This window comes from Ornithorhynchus anatinus, chromosome 10, assembly GCF_004115215.2.
Source record: "Ornithorhynchus anatinus isolate Pmale09 chromosome 10, mOrnAna1.pri.v4, whole genome shotgun sequence".
In the NCBI taxonomy this organism is placed as follows: domain Eukaryota; kingdom Metazoa; phylum Chordata; class Mammalia; order Monotremata; family Ornithorhynchidae; genus Ornithorhynchus; species Ornithorhynchus anatinus.
In genome coordinates this window covers 34,828,019-34,843,532 of record NC_041737.1, presented here as the reverse complement: position 1 = coordinate 34,843,532, position 15,514 = coordinate 34,828,019, and the positions used below count along the sequence as shown (strand labels likewise).

Below are 15,514 nucleotides of genomic sequence, written 5' to 3'. Positions count from 1 at the left end.
GCTACATCTCATACAGAAACTTTCAACTGACACAGGCTGAATTTTCAGAATGGCCCTTTACAGTATGATCCTGTGTTTGCCAAGTCATAACTGGGAGGGTAAATCTGTGAATTCAATCTCAATTTCATCCTGCCCTAAATAGTAGACAAATGGAGACAAACTCACTCTAATTCCTAGGGGAGATGTGAGGAGCTTGATCTGGAGCTGAAGAGGAGAATTTGGCTTATTCCAGCTTTCAAATTATTCAAATCCAACACATTTCTGACTTCAATAAAAAAATGACAAGCAGAAGAGATGAATGAAACAAGCATTTTTTATTTCATTTTAATGTGACACAGTACAGTTCTCTATCCAATAGTGAATGATACTCTTCCGGAGATGACAATTCAAAATACTCAGTAGTCCTGAGTAACTGTTTCTTTGAATTCAAGCTGAGCAATGAATGATGACTGCTATACTAACTTTCAACAAAATCTTTGCTTCCAGGATGTATTAGGCATCATATAGCAAATCAAATACACTAAAAAGATCAACAAATTGAGAAAACCAAATCAAACCTGCTACAGGAAGAAATGGAATAGTTACGGCTTTAGCTCTGTAATTTTCTTGTACTGATGAATGGTTGAATCTTAATCAAATTCAAAAGCTATCCCTTCTGGGGTGATCTTCAAGAAAATATTTCTCCTTCAGGCGAAGTCATAGAGTGACCTGTGTATATTCTTGGGCAGCGTTGTCTGGTTCAGAATTCAGGTGCTTCCATTCCTTCTGACCCCTCTGGGAATGTGGATGTCATTCCAGCACCAGTGCCTCCAGGTCCTCATATTAATCCTTCTGACTGTGAATGGGCACACGGTCTGGAGGAAGAATGGGATACAGCTTCTGCCAGCGCTGTGGGGGCCAGAGAATATGAGTGGCCTGAGCATGGAGGAGCCCCAGCGAAACCTGCATCAATCAGAGAGAAAGGGTCAACATTCACCTCTCTACCACTTCATTAAGACTTTCCCCAAGGGTTCAGGGGATGGGATTCAGCTTTGGCGCCAACAGACAAACCCGAGGTAAACTGGTTCTTGAAACAGTCAGCCTGATTTATAGTCCTCTCAAAACTTCCAATGGAGTTTCCAATGATTCCATACATGAAAAGGGGAGCTAGATAAAAATATTTTGCATTTAACCTATATAGGGAGGTGACATGGCCTAGTGGAAAGAGCACAGACCTGGGCATCAGGGGACCTGGGTTCTAATCCTGATTCTACTACTTGCCTGCTGTGTGACCTTGGGCAAGTCATTTAACTTATCTGTGCTACAGTTTCCTCCTCTTTAAATGGGGATTCAATATCTGGTCTCCCTTTGCCTTAGACTGTAAGCCCTGTTGGGGACAGAAATTGTGTTCAACCTGCTGATCTTGTATCTACCCCAAGTCCTAAATACAGTGCTTGGGTCATACTAAACACTTAACAAATACTGTGATGATAATGATGATGTACAAATACTCCCCTACAATCTTGGTTTTCCAAAGCAAAAATTACGGTAGGTGAACTATTTTAAGTATTAAAGGGATAAGCCACATTGAAGACATGCCTTCTCACACTGATTCTCAATGATCTAGCCACATATTGGTCAGGTCCTACTATATAGATTTTTTTTAAATGTGAGAAACCCCCCAAATTGTCCCTGGTCGGTTCTACAGAACCTAGAATTTGATTCAGTGTATTAAATTGTTCAGGACTCATTAATTTCCCATTATTCCTTATTTAAGTTTATATTTTACTCTAAGGGATATTGCTGTTCATTGAAAAAAAATTCGGTATTTCTCTTTCTTCCCAAAGATAAATGATTCATTTTAAAATTAAAAGTACTCAATAATAATTACAACAGTAATTAATAATAATTACTATTATTTACTATACTATAAATAATATAATATAAAAATGATATTATTATATATTTATTAATAATAATAAGGATATTAATAAGGGTATTAGTTACACACTTACCATGTGCCAAGCACTATTCCAAGTGCTGTGGTAGATTCAAAATAATCAAATTGGACACAGTCCCTGTCTCACACAGTTTCACAATATAAGGGGAGGGATAGCACGTATTGTATCCCTATTTAACAGATCAGGAAACTGAGACTCAGAGAGGTTAAGTGACTTTCCCAAGTTCCCACAACAAGCCAGTGGCAAAGCTGGGATTAGAACCCAGAGCTTCTTACTCCCAGCATGCTCCAGGACCAACAGGCTGGGGATAAAAGCTGCTCCCACCCATTCTCGGACTCCTCCATCCCCACCAAGATTTTGAGCCCAATTTTTAATTATTTCTGTGTTTTAATAATTCATCACTCTTGATGTGTCTGTCTCCAATCCCTTCTCCCCTTAAAATCTTAGATTGTGAGCTCCCCAAGAGACATGACCGTGTTCAATTCCCACCTGTGTATCCTCTTCCAAAGCTTAGTGCAAGTCCTCTGTACAAAGTAAGCCCTTAATAAATACTACTAATAAAGATGGCATTTGGTAAGCATTTACTATGTGCAAAGCCCTGTTCTACTACTCTTTTTCCAACAGGCCACATTATGAAAACCTCAGTGGCATCAGTAACATGAATACTGAAAAGACATAATAAAATTGACTTGATTATGAGATTGTAAACAATGTAATGCAAACTAGAAGTAGTGGTGGTGGTAAGAGCATTTTTTGAGCACCCACCAAGTGACATGCACATACAAAGTATGTATATGAGAAGCAGCAAGGCCCAACGAGCAGTGTGACCTACTGAAAAGAGCATAGGCCTGGTAGTCAGAGGACCTGGGTTCTAATACTGGCCCTGCCAACAGCCTCTTGTATGACCTTGGACAAGTCACTTAGTTTCTCTGTGCCTCAGTTGCCTCATCTGTCAAATGGAGATTAATTAGCTGTTCTGCCTCCTACTGAGAATTTGAGCCTTATGTTGGGCAGGGACTGTGTCCGACCTGATTAGCTTATCTTTACCTTAGCATTTAGAACAGTGTTTTACTCTTAGTAAGTGCTTAACATATATAATTATAATGATTATTAACATAATTATTATTGTGTATTTGGGAAGTACAAAATTAAGATGTAACATGCTTCCTGCCCAAAAGGATTTTGCACTCTAAGGGAGGAGAAAGGCATAAATATATTCATTAATAAAATAATCAAAAGGAATAAATTTGAATTATATTGAATAAACACATATACAAGTGCTTAGGATAGGCATAAATAAGTATATAAGTGCTAGAGATGGGAGGATGGGAATGCACTGAAAACAGGGGAAGGCTTGTTGAAGGAGATGGGATTATAGAATGGATTTGAATATGGACAGGGTTCTGGTTTGTTAGATTTGGGGAGGGCAAAAATTCCAAGCTGGGGAAACAGTGTGAGGAAGGGAAGGAGATGGGAAAGTGAAAAACAAAGTATAGTGAGAAGGTTAGTTTGAAAGGAACAAAGAGAACAAGATTGGGAGCAGTGAAAGACGAGAGCAGATATGGAAGTTGATGGCAAAAGCTGAAGTTGATTAGGAGGAGTTTTTGCTTGATGTGGAGGGAAATGCATAGCCAGTAGAGGTTACTGAGGAGTGCAGAAATGTGTTCCATAGATTTTTTTTAAAGTATTTGTTAAGCGCTTATTATATGCCAGGTACTGTTCTAAATGCTGTGGTAGATATAAGATAATCAGGCTGGACACAGGCTCTGTCACATATCATTCATTCATTCAATCATATTTACTGAGTGCTTACTGTGTGCAGAAAACTGTACTAAGCTCTTGGAAGAGTACAATACAGCAGTAAACAGATATTCTATACCCACAACGAGCTAACAGTCTGTGGGGGGGAAGGACACACAATAATATAAATAAATGTTACACATATAACATGTTACAGATAAGTGTCATGGGGCTGAAAGGGAGAAGAACAAAGGGAGCAATTCAGGATGACCCAGAAAGGAGTAGGAGAAGAGGAAAGGAGGGACTTAGTCTGGGAAGGCCTCAAGGAAAAGATGTGCCTTCAATAAGACTTTGAAGGGGAGGACAGTAATTGTCAGATTTGAGGAGGAAGGATATGGGCAAGGGGCCAGCGGTGAGACAGTTGAGACTGAGGCACAGTGAGAAGGATGGCACTAGAGGAGCCAAGTGTGTGGTCTGGGTTGTAGTAGGAAAGTATCTAAGTGAGGTAGGAGGGGGCAAGGTGGTGGAGTGTTTTAAAGTCAATGGCGAAGAGTTTCTGTTTGACGCAGAGGTGGATGGACAACCACTGGAGTTTTTTGAGGAGCAGGGTGATGTCCAGAACGTTTTTGTAGAAAAATTATCCAGGCAGCAGTGTGAAGTATGAACTGGAGTGGGGAGAGACAGGAGTCTGGGAGATCAACAAGAAGGCTAATGCAGTAATCCAGGAGGGATAGGATGAGTGATTGTATTAACTTGGTAGCAGTTTGGATGGAGAGGAATGGGCAGATTTTAGTGACGGAGGGAAGGTGAGACCGATGAGGGGCACAATCTTCATCATCATTTTACAGATGAGGTAGCTGAGACACAGAGAAGTACAGTGAAGTGTCCAAAGTCACACAGCAGACAAGTGGTGGAGCTGGAATTAGAACCCAGGTCTTTCTTACTCCCAGACTCGTGCTCTATCCAATAGGCCATGCTGCTTTGAGAGTACATTTCATGGGTGTGGTATAGATTGGAAGGGGAAGAGACTGGTGGCAGGGAGGTCAGTGTGGAGGCTAATGCAATAGTCTAATCATGATAAGACAGAATTTAGACCATGGGTTTAGCTATTTGTTGGGGAGGAAGGGAGTGATTTGGGAGATGTATAAGGAAAACTGGCACAATTTGGCAGTAGCTTCCATGTGAGAATCAAATGACAGCAAGATGTTGCAGTTTAACACTGAGTTTGTGGATTTATAAGGCAGGGATGATGGTGGTGCTACTGAAGGACAAGGGAAAGATGGAGAAGAAGCTGAATGAGAGGGAAAGATGAATAGTTCTGCTTTATAACTATTGACTTTGAAGGGCCAGTAGGACATCCAGATGGAGGCAAGAGGAATTGTAGATTATAGAATAGATGAGAAGTCAGGACTAGAGGGGTAGATTTAGGAATCATCTACATGAGAAACTTGAGAGAGTAAGTGTAGAAGAAGAGCAGGGAACCAAGAACTGAGTCCTGCCAAACTCTCACAGTAAGAGGATGTGAGGCAGAATAGGAATTTGCAAGTAAAACTTAGAAAAAGTGACTAGAGAGGTAGGAGGTGAGAAGTGGCAGGGTTGGAGGTGAGAAGTGGCAGGGTTAGAGGCACAAATAGAGAAAGTGAATTTAGAGAAAAAGTAAAACACTGCCCCTTGAAAAACTGCTGAGAAGCAGGAGAAATAGGCAGGAGTGGTTGAAGGGTGTTGAAGGGGTGATCAAGAAGTTCACTTCTGATGGTTTCAATTTTAACCATAAAGTAGACTAGGGCTCCATCTCGCCAAGTTGGTGCTTGGAGAAATTGTGTAAATAAACTCCTCATCTTCCTCCTGGATGCTCTACCCCACCTAATTGTCCCATAAGAGCCAAAACCACCATTACCCTCCCCGGCTCTCAAGCCTATGACCGTGACATTATCTTTGACTCCTCCCTCTCTTTCACCATCCATATTCAGTCACCAACCCTGCTGGGTTCTTTTCTCACATCACTTCCAGGATTTGTCCCTTCTTCTCCATACAAATAACCACTACGCTAGTCCAGGCACTTGTCATACCCTGCCTTGATTAGTGCATCAGCTGCCGCTGATCTCCCTGCCTCCAGTCTTTGCACCCTCCAGTCCATATTTCACTCTGAATCCAGGATCATTTCTCTAAAACCACATTCTGCACATGTCTCCCACTCCTCAGAAACCTTCAGTTGCTCCCTTTTCCTCACAGTATCATGCAGAAATTCTTAAAAATTAGTTTTAAGGGAATGCAATAACCTTATCATTTATCTTTATTAATAATAATTAATAATTTATTATTTATTAACTTCTTATTTACCAAAAGTAGTGCTTGTGCTTTCTGCTCCCATTGTGATTTTGTAGATTTTAAACAGGACTCCCTTCAACCTTTGCCCAGAAAAAGAGTCAATATATTATCAATCAAGTAATCAGTAGTATTTGTAGAATGGCTACTGTGCACAGAGCACTAAGCGCTTGGGGACTACCATGGAAAAAAAGAAAAAAACCCAATTCCAACCCATAAGACGTATACAACTTAGCTGGGGAGAAAACAGAGGTTCCAACTTTTCATTTAGAGCAAGGGGGTGAAAGGGGGAGTAGCAATTTTTAGGGAGATGGAGAACTTCAAAGTACTAAAGTGTCTGAAAGCTGCCATTTGGGGACATTTCATCCCTGATTGGACATTCTCGGGCTTTCTCCATCATCTCCAAGGAGTAGGCTCTCCTGGATGTCACACAGAAAAGAATTTACAAATTTAAAGAAATAGTAGTATGTAAAATGGTAGGGACAAAAGTGACAAAATGACACAAAAAAATTAGGGAAGGGACAGAGGGAGAAGAAAAATGAACCTGGAAAACTGTTTGGGAGGAGGTGGGTTTTCAAAGTGTTTCAAAAATGGGGATGGTGTGATTTGGTGGTTTTTCACAGGAAGAGAGTTCCTGGCAGGGGAGAGCGTGGAAGCCAGGGACCATAGGCCAGAGAGTTAATAATACAGCACAGTGAAAATAAGGGATTGGGAAGTACAGAGAGTGCAGCTGGGGTGAGGGAGGAGAAGAGAGTGAATAGCTGTGCGGACGAGAGGGGATGAAGTGCCATAAAATCAATAGTACAGAGTTTTTGTTTGCCATGAGAATGAATGGGTAACCATCGGGGGTTTCCGAGGAATGGGTAGTTATGTACAGAAATATGCTTTAGAAAGATGATCTGAGCAGTAGAGTGGATTATGGACTGGAGACAGGGGAGTCTGGAGGCAGAGAAACCAATGAGACAGTCATGCAGCTGGGATATGCTAAGAGTCTGGTCCAGGAGGGGTGCTGGTTGGATGGAGAAGCAAAAGTGGATCTGGAAAATGTGTTTAGCAACAGATTGGATGTGAAATTTGAAGGTCAGTCCTCATTTAGAAACTTCTCCATCTCCCTGATAATCTTATTCTCCTCTATACCTCTTTTCATTCCATTATGTCCTTCCCAGCATGCAGTAACCAGTTACATACAGTATTTCAGATGCAGGCATGCCACAGAGTAGCAGTTATGTGTTTCATCTTTTTTCACCTTCCTGATGATGCCCAGAATTTATTAAGGATGTTTGAGAATTACTGAATACCATTTGACTAGCCTTGTCTTTCCCATCATTGAAGACAACATCACTATCCTCTGCCTTAAAAGCCCATATCCTTGCCCTTATCCTCAACTCAACTCTCTAATTCAAGCTACATATTCAATGCCACCAAATCCTGCCGGTTCTACCTTGAAAACATTACTAAAATCTGCCACTTTCTCTCCAAAGAAACTGTTACTATCCTGATCAGAGAATTTACCATATCCAGCCTTGACTACTGCATCAATCTCCTTGCTGACCTCCCTGCCTCCTGTCTCTCTCCAGTCTAGTCTTGTCTTCACTCTATTGCCTGGATCATTTCTCTAAGAAAACATTCAGTCCATGACTACCCACTCCTCAAGAACCTCCAGTGGTTGCCCATCCACCTCCGTATCAAAAAGAAACTCCTTGCCATTGGCTTTAAAGCACTCAATCAGCTCACCCATCCCTATCTTACCTCACTACTACAAGCTTCACTCCTCTAATGGCAACTTGTTCACTGTATCTCAATCTTGTCTCTCTCGCTGCCAACCCCTGGCCCATCCAACCTCTGGCCTGAAACTCCTACACCCTTCCTAGACAACAGGCAACCACTGTTCCCACCTTCCAAGCCATATTAAAATCCCATCTCCTTTAACATGCCTTCCCCAACTAAGCCCTCAATTCCCCAACTTCCTCTCCCTTCTGCATCCCCCATGCACTTGGATCTGTACCCTTTTATAGCATTTGATATTCACCCCACCCTCAACCCCATAAAAATAATAATAATAATGTTGGTATTTGTTAAGTGCTTACTATGTGCAGAGCACTGTTCTAGGCGCTGGGGTAGATACAGAGTAATCAGGTTGTCCCACATGAGGCTCACAGTCTTAATCCCCATTTTACAGATGAGGGAACTGAGGCACAGAGAAGTTATGTGACTTGCCCACAGTCACACAGCTGACAAGTGGCAGAGCATGTAGGTATACATCCATAATTCACAGTCTATTCTTCACTCCGCTGCCCGGCTCATCTTCCTGCAGAAACGATCTAGGCTTGTCACTCCCCTTCTTAAACAACTCCAGTGGTTGCCTATCAACCTCCGCTCCAAACAAAAACTCCTCACACTAGGCTTCAAGGCTCTACATCACCTTGCCCCTTCCTACCTCTCCTCCCTTCTCTCTTTCTACCGCCCACCCCGCACGCTCCGCTCCTCCTCCGGCCACCTCCTCACCGCCCCTCGGTCTCGCCTATCCCGCCGTCGACCCCTGGGCCACGTCCTCCCGCGGTCCTGGAACGCCCTCCCTCCTCACCTCCGCCAAACTGATTCTCTTCCCCTCTTCAAAACCCTACTTAAAACTCACCTCCTCCAAGAGGCCTTTCCAGACTGAGCTCCCCTTCTCCCTCTACTTCCTCTACCACCCCCCCTCACCTCTCCGCAGCTAAACCCTCTTTTTCCCCTTTCCCTCTGCTCCTCCCCCTCTCCCTTCCCATCCCCTCAGCACTGTACTCGTCTGCTCAACTGTATATATTTTCATTACCCTATTTATTTTGTTAATGAAATGTACATCGCCTTGATTCTATTTAGTTGCCATTGTTTTTACGAGATGTTCTTCCCCTTGACTCTATTTATTGCCATTGTTCTTGTCTGTCCGTCTCCCCCGATTAGACTGTAAGCCCGTCAAACGGCAGGGACTGTCTCTATCTGTTGCCGACTTGTTCATTCCAAGTGCTTAGTACAGTGCTCTGCACATAGTAAGCACTAAATAAATACTATTGAATGAATTTTATGTCCTGCCTCCTCCACCAGACTGTTAACAGGGAATTCGTCTACCAACTCTATTTTACTGCAGTCTCCGAAGCACTTAGTACAGTACTCTGAATAGAGTAAGTTTTCAATAAATACTATTGATTGAATGATTGCTATTCACTAGACTGATGATTTAGGAACAGTTGACAATGATATTTAGAGCTCCATGCTAGATGTTTGTGGTTTGGATTATATTTCCTTTAGTCATTCCCTCTCAGCCAGCCCTCTGCCTCTGACTTCCAAATCCCCATCTTCAGCCCTTTGGAATAGGTCATGATGTCTAAAACTGAACTCATCCTCCCTTTAAAACCTTCTCCTCTTCCTAACTTCCCCATCAACCTCTACACCACCACTATTCTTCATCCCCTGGGTCCTCCCAGGCTTGAACGTTTGACTCTCTAAATTCAATCTGTCTATAAATCCTACTAGTTTTTCCTCTGTAATACGGATGGATCTTTCTCTCCACCTTTACTGTCACTACCCTTATTCAAGCTCTCCTCATACCCAGGCTGACTTGTAATAAACTACACATTGACTTTCCTGCCTCCACTCTTAAGTCTATTTTACAGACAACACCATGAATCAGTCATTTAAAACATCCTGTCTCTTAAACGCTGATGGTTTTTCATTATTTTAATCCAAAGCTACTGTTTTGTTTTGCACTTTTTTTTACTTTAAAAGAAGCAACCTTCTCAGAAGCCTTTTGGAAACGAATTCCCTTAATTCACACTTTTACCTTTCCCTACAACAAACTCCGGGAAATTAGTGTCTTTCCATCAAGAGGCTATGGTTTTTTAGCTATTCACTGACCTATAATTTCTGGAGTTGAGAGTTACATTGAAATTAACAAAAATAATAATAATAATAATAGTAACATTTATTAAGCACTTTCGATGTGTCAAGCAATATACTAAGCACTGTGGTAGATAAGAGTTAATCAGGTTGGACATAGTCTATGTAGGAGGGAGAATGAGTATAGTGGCCATTAGTAATGATAGAACACCAGGAGTTCTGCAACTTTCCCCTTTAAGTTCCTTCAAAGCTTTTTCTTTTTTTATCTTGGGAGTTTGTTTATATCTAGTTAAATTGCTTTAAACTTCTGATGGGTTTACCACAGTTCAGTCTAGTACTTCTGACTATCTGCTAAAAAAAAAAAGTTGGGAATTATGATTCTATAGTTTTTTCTGGTAAGACTGAGCTAAAGAATTAGCTGTCTCATCTCTACTGTTTTTAATTTCTAAGTACACCTTTCATACCACAGTCATCAGAGTCTCATCTCTCCTGTTTTGAAATTCTAAGTACACCTATCATACCACAGTCATCAGGAAGCCCCCTGAATTCCTAGCCAGCTTCCAACTTTTAATGGAAGCTGGAGAATATTTCATTATTGGTACACACTTCATAAGGTACTCCTCATACACTTTTCTAGCCTCCCTAAAGTCCTGTTTGCTCCTGACTTGCCACTTGTTTTCTTTTCAAAGCACCGATATTATGCTCTTCTGAAAATTCAGTTATATATCTTTATTTTGTAATTGCATCTCCTGTCACCTTCAAAGGCACATAACAATCTTCAGGTAAAGGTAAAACTCAATCAGCCTTGCAAATAATCAGCCCAACAAGTTTTCACCATCATCATCTCCATTAGAACTACCTTAAAGGGGTGGCCATTCCTCCTTGTAGAACAGATGGCTTCTTTATCCCTTATTCTTGTGCTCCCTTCTCATTCACCCACCTTCCATAATGGAAGAACTCAATCCCACTTCCCAATTCCCACATGCAAGCTGCATGACTTTGGTGTAGAGGACCCCACCCTATCCGTCGTGGGACACCCTTGCATTTGACCTTCTTGGAAAATGGAAAAAACCGAACACTTTAACCACATTAGTGGGCCTTAGCATGACTATCTCATTGAAACATCAAGAAAGGGGAAGGTACCACTCAGCTACTTTCAAACTGTGGAGGGCATAATCTTTCATAAATGTAGTCTAACCTCCACCATAAGTTTACTGAGTTTTCTGTTCCCTTGCATCAGAAAAAGAGGCTGGTTAGATTTCTCAGCAATGAGGGTAAGAACTGTTATACCGTAGAAGGCTACTTTAAACAACAGTGAAATCTGAGAAGTTGACAGTGATCATTACTTTCTTTTCTTTCAGACTTATAACAGAGGCAGGTATTTATAAAGGTCTAGTCACATATAAAATCAGAAAGCTTTTTGGACAGCCATCTTTAAGTTCTACTAAAGGAGAAAGGGCCAATCGCTATAAATGAAAAGTTACTTTATTTTTTTCCAACAATTCTTTTAACTCCAAAGCAATTCTAGAGGCTTAACCCAAACTTCATAAAAATAATTCAGTGTTGGCTCAAGAGCAAAATGGAGCCATCAGGAAGTTGCATCTGGGTTATGATTCAAATTCATATGAATCTTCAATTACTTTGGCTTCTATCACAGTTTCCTCACTATTGGAGCTTCATTGCCATCCATCAGCTAATGACAGAAAGGAAAGAAATGAGTGGAATTGGGGTCAAGGAGATTTCAAGAGGAATGGAGTCTGTTCTGAACTTTGGATCCAAATTTGGGAAAGAGAACAGAAGACTTATGGACACCATATTTATGTGACCCACAAGGAGCCCATTCTCTCCAGTAAGACGCTCCTCACCTGTGACTCAGTTCCCCAACTTAACTGTGAGCAGGAAGGCTCCTGGCATCAATGAGGGCTCACACAGGTCTCTGGGGTGGGTCCATGGGTGGTTCCTGCAGGTAGGTGGTGATCCCAGCACTTAATTAGCCCCAGCCAGGATGGGTTCCTGTGTACCTTTGCCAAAACATCCTTCAGGGATGGGGAGCTCAGATATCCTCTCCTGGGATGCTAGAGGATACCTAGTTGAGGACCCCTGGTATGAGTGAGAAGGAGCTCCTCAGATTCATCCCAGAGCCAAGGTTGGGCATTATTCTTTCCCAGGCCTTTTCAGGGTCCCTGAATCTGGGTCCTGAGATGCCCCAGGAGCACATTTAGGTTGTCAAGGAAATGGAGGGTCTGGCTATGCTATAGCAACCTCCTGGGAGCAATCCCCTAGAAAAAGGCAACATCAATGGTCCTGGCAGGGAGAAGAGAATGCTCTGCCAGCCCACCAAAACTTCTCCTAGGATCATTAGGGAAAAATACTGATAAGGTGGCACGTTTCCAGGAACTAGGGCATTGGATTTAAGTCTCTCCTGGAGAATCAGACTCCTGTACTCTGCCACTTCCCCTTTCTGTAATTGACTTTAACGACTGTCACCCGCTCTAAGACTGTAACGTCCTGAGGGCAGGGATCGTATCTTATAAATGCTATAGTATTGTATGCTCCCAAATGTTCAGTGCAGCATTCTGCACACAGTGGGAGCTCAATAAATACCATTGATTGACTGGTAGATAGGGCATGTGTGGAGCAAGAAGAAACCATGCTGATTTCATGAAGGTTAGTTCAGTGTTCTACAGGCATAGAAAAGCACCCAAGCTGAACAGGGCAGGCAACAGAGGGGTACAGCCAGGCCAGGGGAGGAAGAGGAGGCTGCCAACTGCAGGGAGAGTTCACAGAAACACCAAAATGCCCCAGACAGAACGAAAGGAAAAATAGGTTTAAATGAGACACAGACATTAGGGATGGCCAAGAGGGTAGAATGAATGAATGATCCTCTGATGAGCAGGCTGGAGCACTGGCTGTCCAAACTGGTCTTCCTTTGATAAGAGCAAATGAAGAAAGTCTGATTGTCATTAGACAATCTGTTCTGCCTCAGGTGCCCCCTCACTAATGCCAATGACTGGCAGAAGGCATTTTCTCCCCGGCCCTTCTTGCCTCTCCACTTTTTTTACTGCCTTCCCTCTGAGAGGAAGCTGGGATAGGGTGGGGCAGGAGTTGGTGGAGCCTCACATCAGATAAGGATTATGAGACTGAGGAAATAGAGGTCTCTCGCATGGACGAGGGAGGGAGAGGATAAATGCACCGTAACCAGAAAAAGGAGACTACTCCCAGTTCGCAGAAGAACAGTGCCACTACTATTCATCCTAACAGACTACACATATCACCCCTATTTGTGGAAAAACATGTAAAATGGGGAAAGTCAGAAAACCAGGAATGACTGGATTCTTTTCTGGAATGAATTTTAAAAGCACTAAGATTCATGTATTTGTCTTCAATAAAGAGAAGAGAAAAATCTGTAGCTAACTAGAGGCAGAGGAATCATCAATGGGAAGCTGTCCAAATCCACCAAAAACAAATTGCTAGCAGAACCCACCAGCTTTCTCAAAATAATTACAACACCAGAGCAGGGAAAATGTGGGGGAGGAGAGCTGAGTTCAGACTCCGGAAGGCAAAGATGTTCAGCCCCCCACGTGAAATCTTTTCTGAAATCCCAGAGGGAACTGGTTGGATGCAGACAAAAGTCCATGGCCAGAAATCTCCCCAGGCCAAGTGGCGGGAGCAGATGCTGCTCCGTGGAGTGCGGTACAAATCTCAGAATGGACTGGAAGGAGCAGATGCAGAATGTGAACACATGTGTCACTCAGGGCAGCTTGTGCAGCAGCTGGTATTACCAAGGGACCCTGGCTTGCCCAATTTGGGGACCTTGAGCAACTCTGAGAAGCCCCTTCACCTGGAATGCCCTCCCTTTTCACATCTGACAGACAGTTACTCTCTCCTCCCTCCAAGCCTTATTGAAGGCACATGACCTCCAAGAGGTTTTCCCTGATTAAGCCCTCCTTTCTTAGAGAAGCAGCATGGCTCAGTGGAAAGAGCCCGGGCTTGGGAGTCAGAGGTCGAGGTCATGGGTTTGAATCCCGGCTCTGCTGCTTGCCAGCTGTATGACTTTGGGCAAGTCACTTCACTTCTCTGTGCCTCAGTTACCTCATCTGTAAAATAGGGATTAAAAACTGTGAACCCCACACGGGACAACCTTATCACCTTGTATCCCCCCAGTGCTTAGAATAGTGCTTTGCACATAGTAAGTGCTTAGCAAATGCCACCATTATTATTATTATTCTGCCTCACTTTTCTGCATCATTCCCACTCCCAGCCCCACAACACTTATGTACATAAATGTAATTTTATTTATTTATATTAATGTCTGTCTCTCCCTCTAGACTGTAAACTCACTGTGCGAAGGGAATGTGTCTGTTATATTGTTACATTGTACTCTCCCTAGCGCTTAGTACAGTGCTCTGCACACAGTAAACGCTCCATAAACGTGATTGACTGACAGACTGACAAGTGACTGCCCTGGGAACTGGCACCTAGGCAGCCCAAGAGGCAGAGAAAAGGAGGGATAGGTCAGGATGGAAGACTATCCAGTTCCCTTTGAAGATTCCAAACCAGGCTCCAGCTTTACCTGAGCTGTGTCCTCCAAGGGCCCTACAGCCATGTTCTGGCCACTCCCGAGGCCATACCAATGCTCTAGGAGCCCCACCACTCTCCACCAACACAAGAATCATGGGGTTCAAGGACTCTGGTCACTGCAGGCCTATGTTACTGGGCCCCAAGGGTGTATCACTGGACAGGGGCATGTCCAGCTGCTTTTCCATTGATACCAGAATTGCCATGGGTGGTGATCACTGTCTCCACTGCCAATCTACCCTCCTTCCACCTGTAAATGGTACCCACCAGGTAGCCCTGGGTCGTGTTCTGCACAGAGATGCTACTTTGTCTCCTGGGAAGTGACCTGCATTTCCAAAGAGCTGAGCCTTGGTAATGTGAGCACTAATGCAGTAAGAGCCCTGGAGAGGGCCAATATAATGCTGCCTCCATCCTCTTTACATAGTCTCCTGCCTCCCTGCCTCCTGCCCTGTTCCCGGGAATAATGCAATGGGAAACAGTACATCACAAGTCAACAACAAGATTTATCCTATGTGGACAATACTAATTGTCTGACACTGATGATCTGTAATGCAGAAATCAGGGTTTTCCAAGCGTTTAGTACAATGCTCTCTACCCAGTAAGCTATGGATTGAAAGTAGTGGTTGTTAATGCAGTCTCCAAATAAGACTTTATCTCTTAAGGTGCTTATTCCAGGAAAGACTTTTTGTTCTTGCAAATTATTTTCACTTGGGTCATTTCAACCCAATCTCTCTGCACTAGCAGGAAAGCAGTTTCTAGTCATGGCAGGTCTCTTCACCGGTCACACTTTTCCCCAGACAGCTGCAGATCTCAGACAATCATTCCTCTCCTGACCAGCAGTTAGTGATCAGACAATTCAATGCTTTATGCAAAAAATAGATACAGTGCTGGCAACGAGGGATGGAGTTTGGATATCTCCAGCTAATTTTCATAAATTACTTTCCTAAATTACTTTTCCAGGGTTAATGTTTATGCACCAGTATCTTGAACACATAATCAAATCACTGAAGTTGAAGTGGTCTACCTCCTTATTTTGTAGCTTGATTAAGCAAGTGATG

The 15,514-nt window shown here is 42.9% G+C and overlaps 1 protein-coding gene across 2 annotated transcripts in view; it reads right to left on the bottom strand.

Annotated features, from left to right (window-relative positions):
• Window positions 1-295: 295 nt before the first annotated feature.
• Window positions 296-15,514, bottom strand: part of IMMP2L (inner mitochondrial membrane peptidase subunit 2) — a 912,519-nt gene continuing 897,300 nt past the window's right edge. For both annotated transcript variants that reach the window (XM_029073516.1, XM_029073517.1), the window contains one exon: window positions 296-942. In XM_029073516.1, the coding sequence (XP_028929349.1) occupies window positions 823-942 (120 nt within the window). In that variant the 3' untranslated portion in view covers window positions 296-822. The remainder of the gene's footprint in view (window positions 943-15,514) is intronic.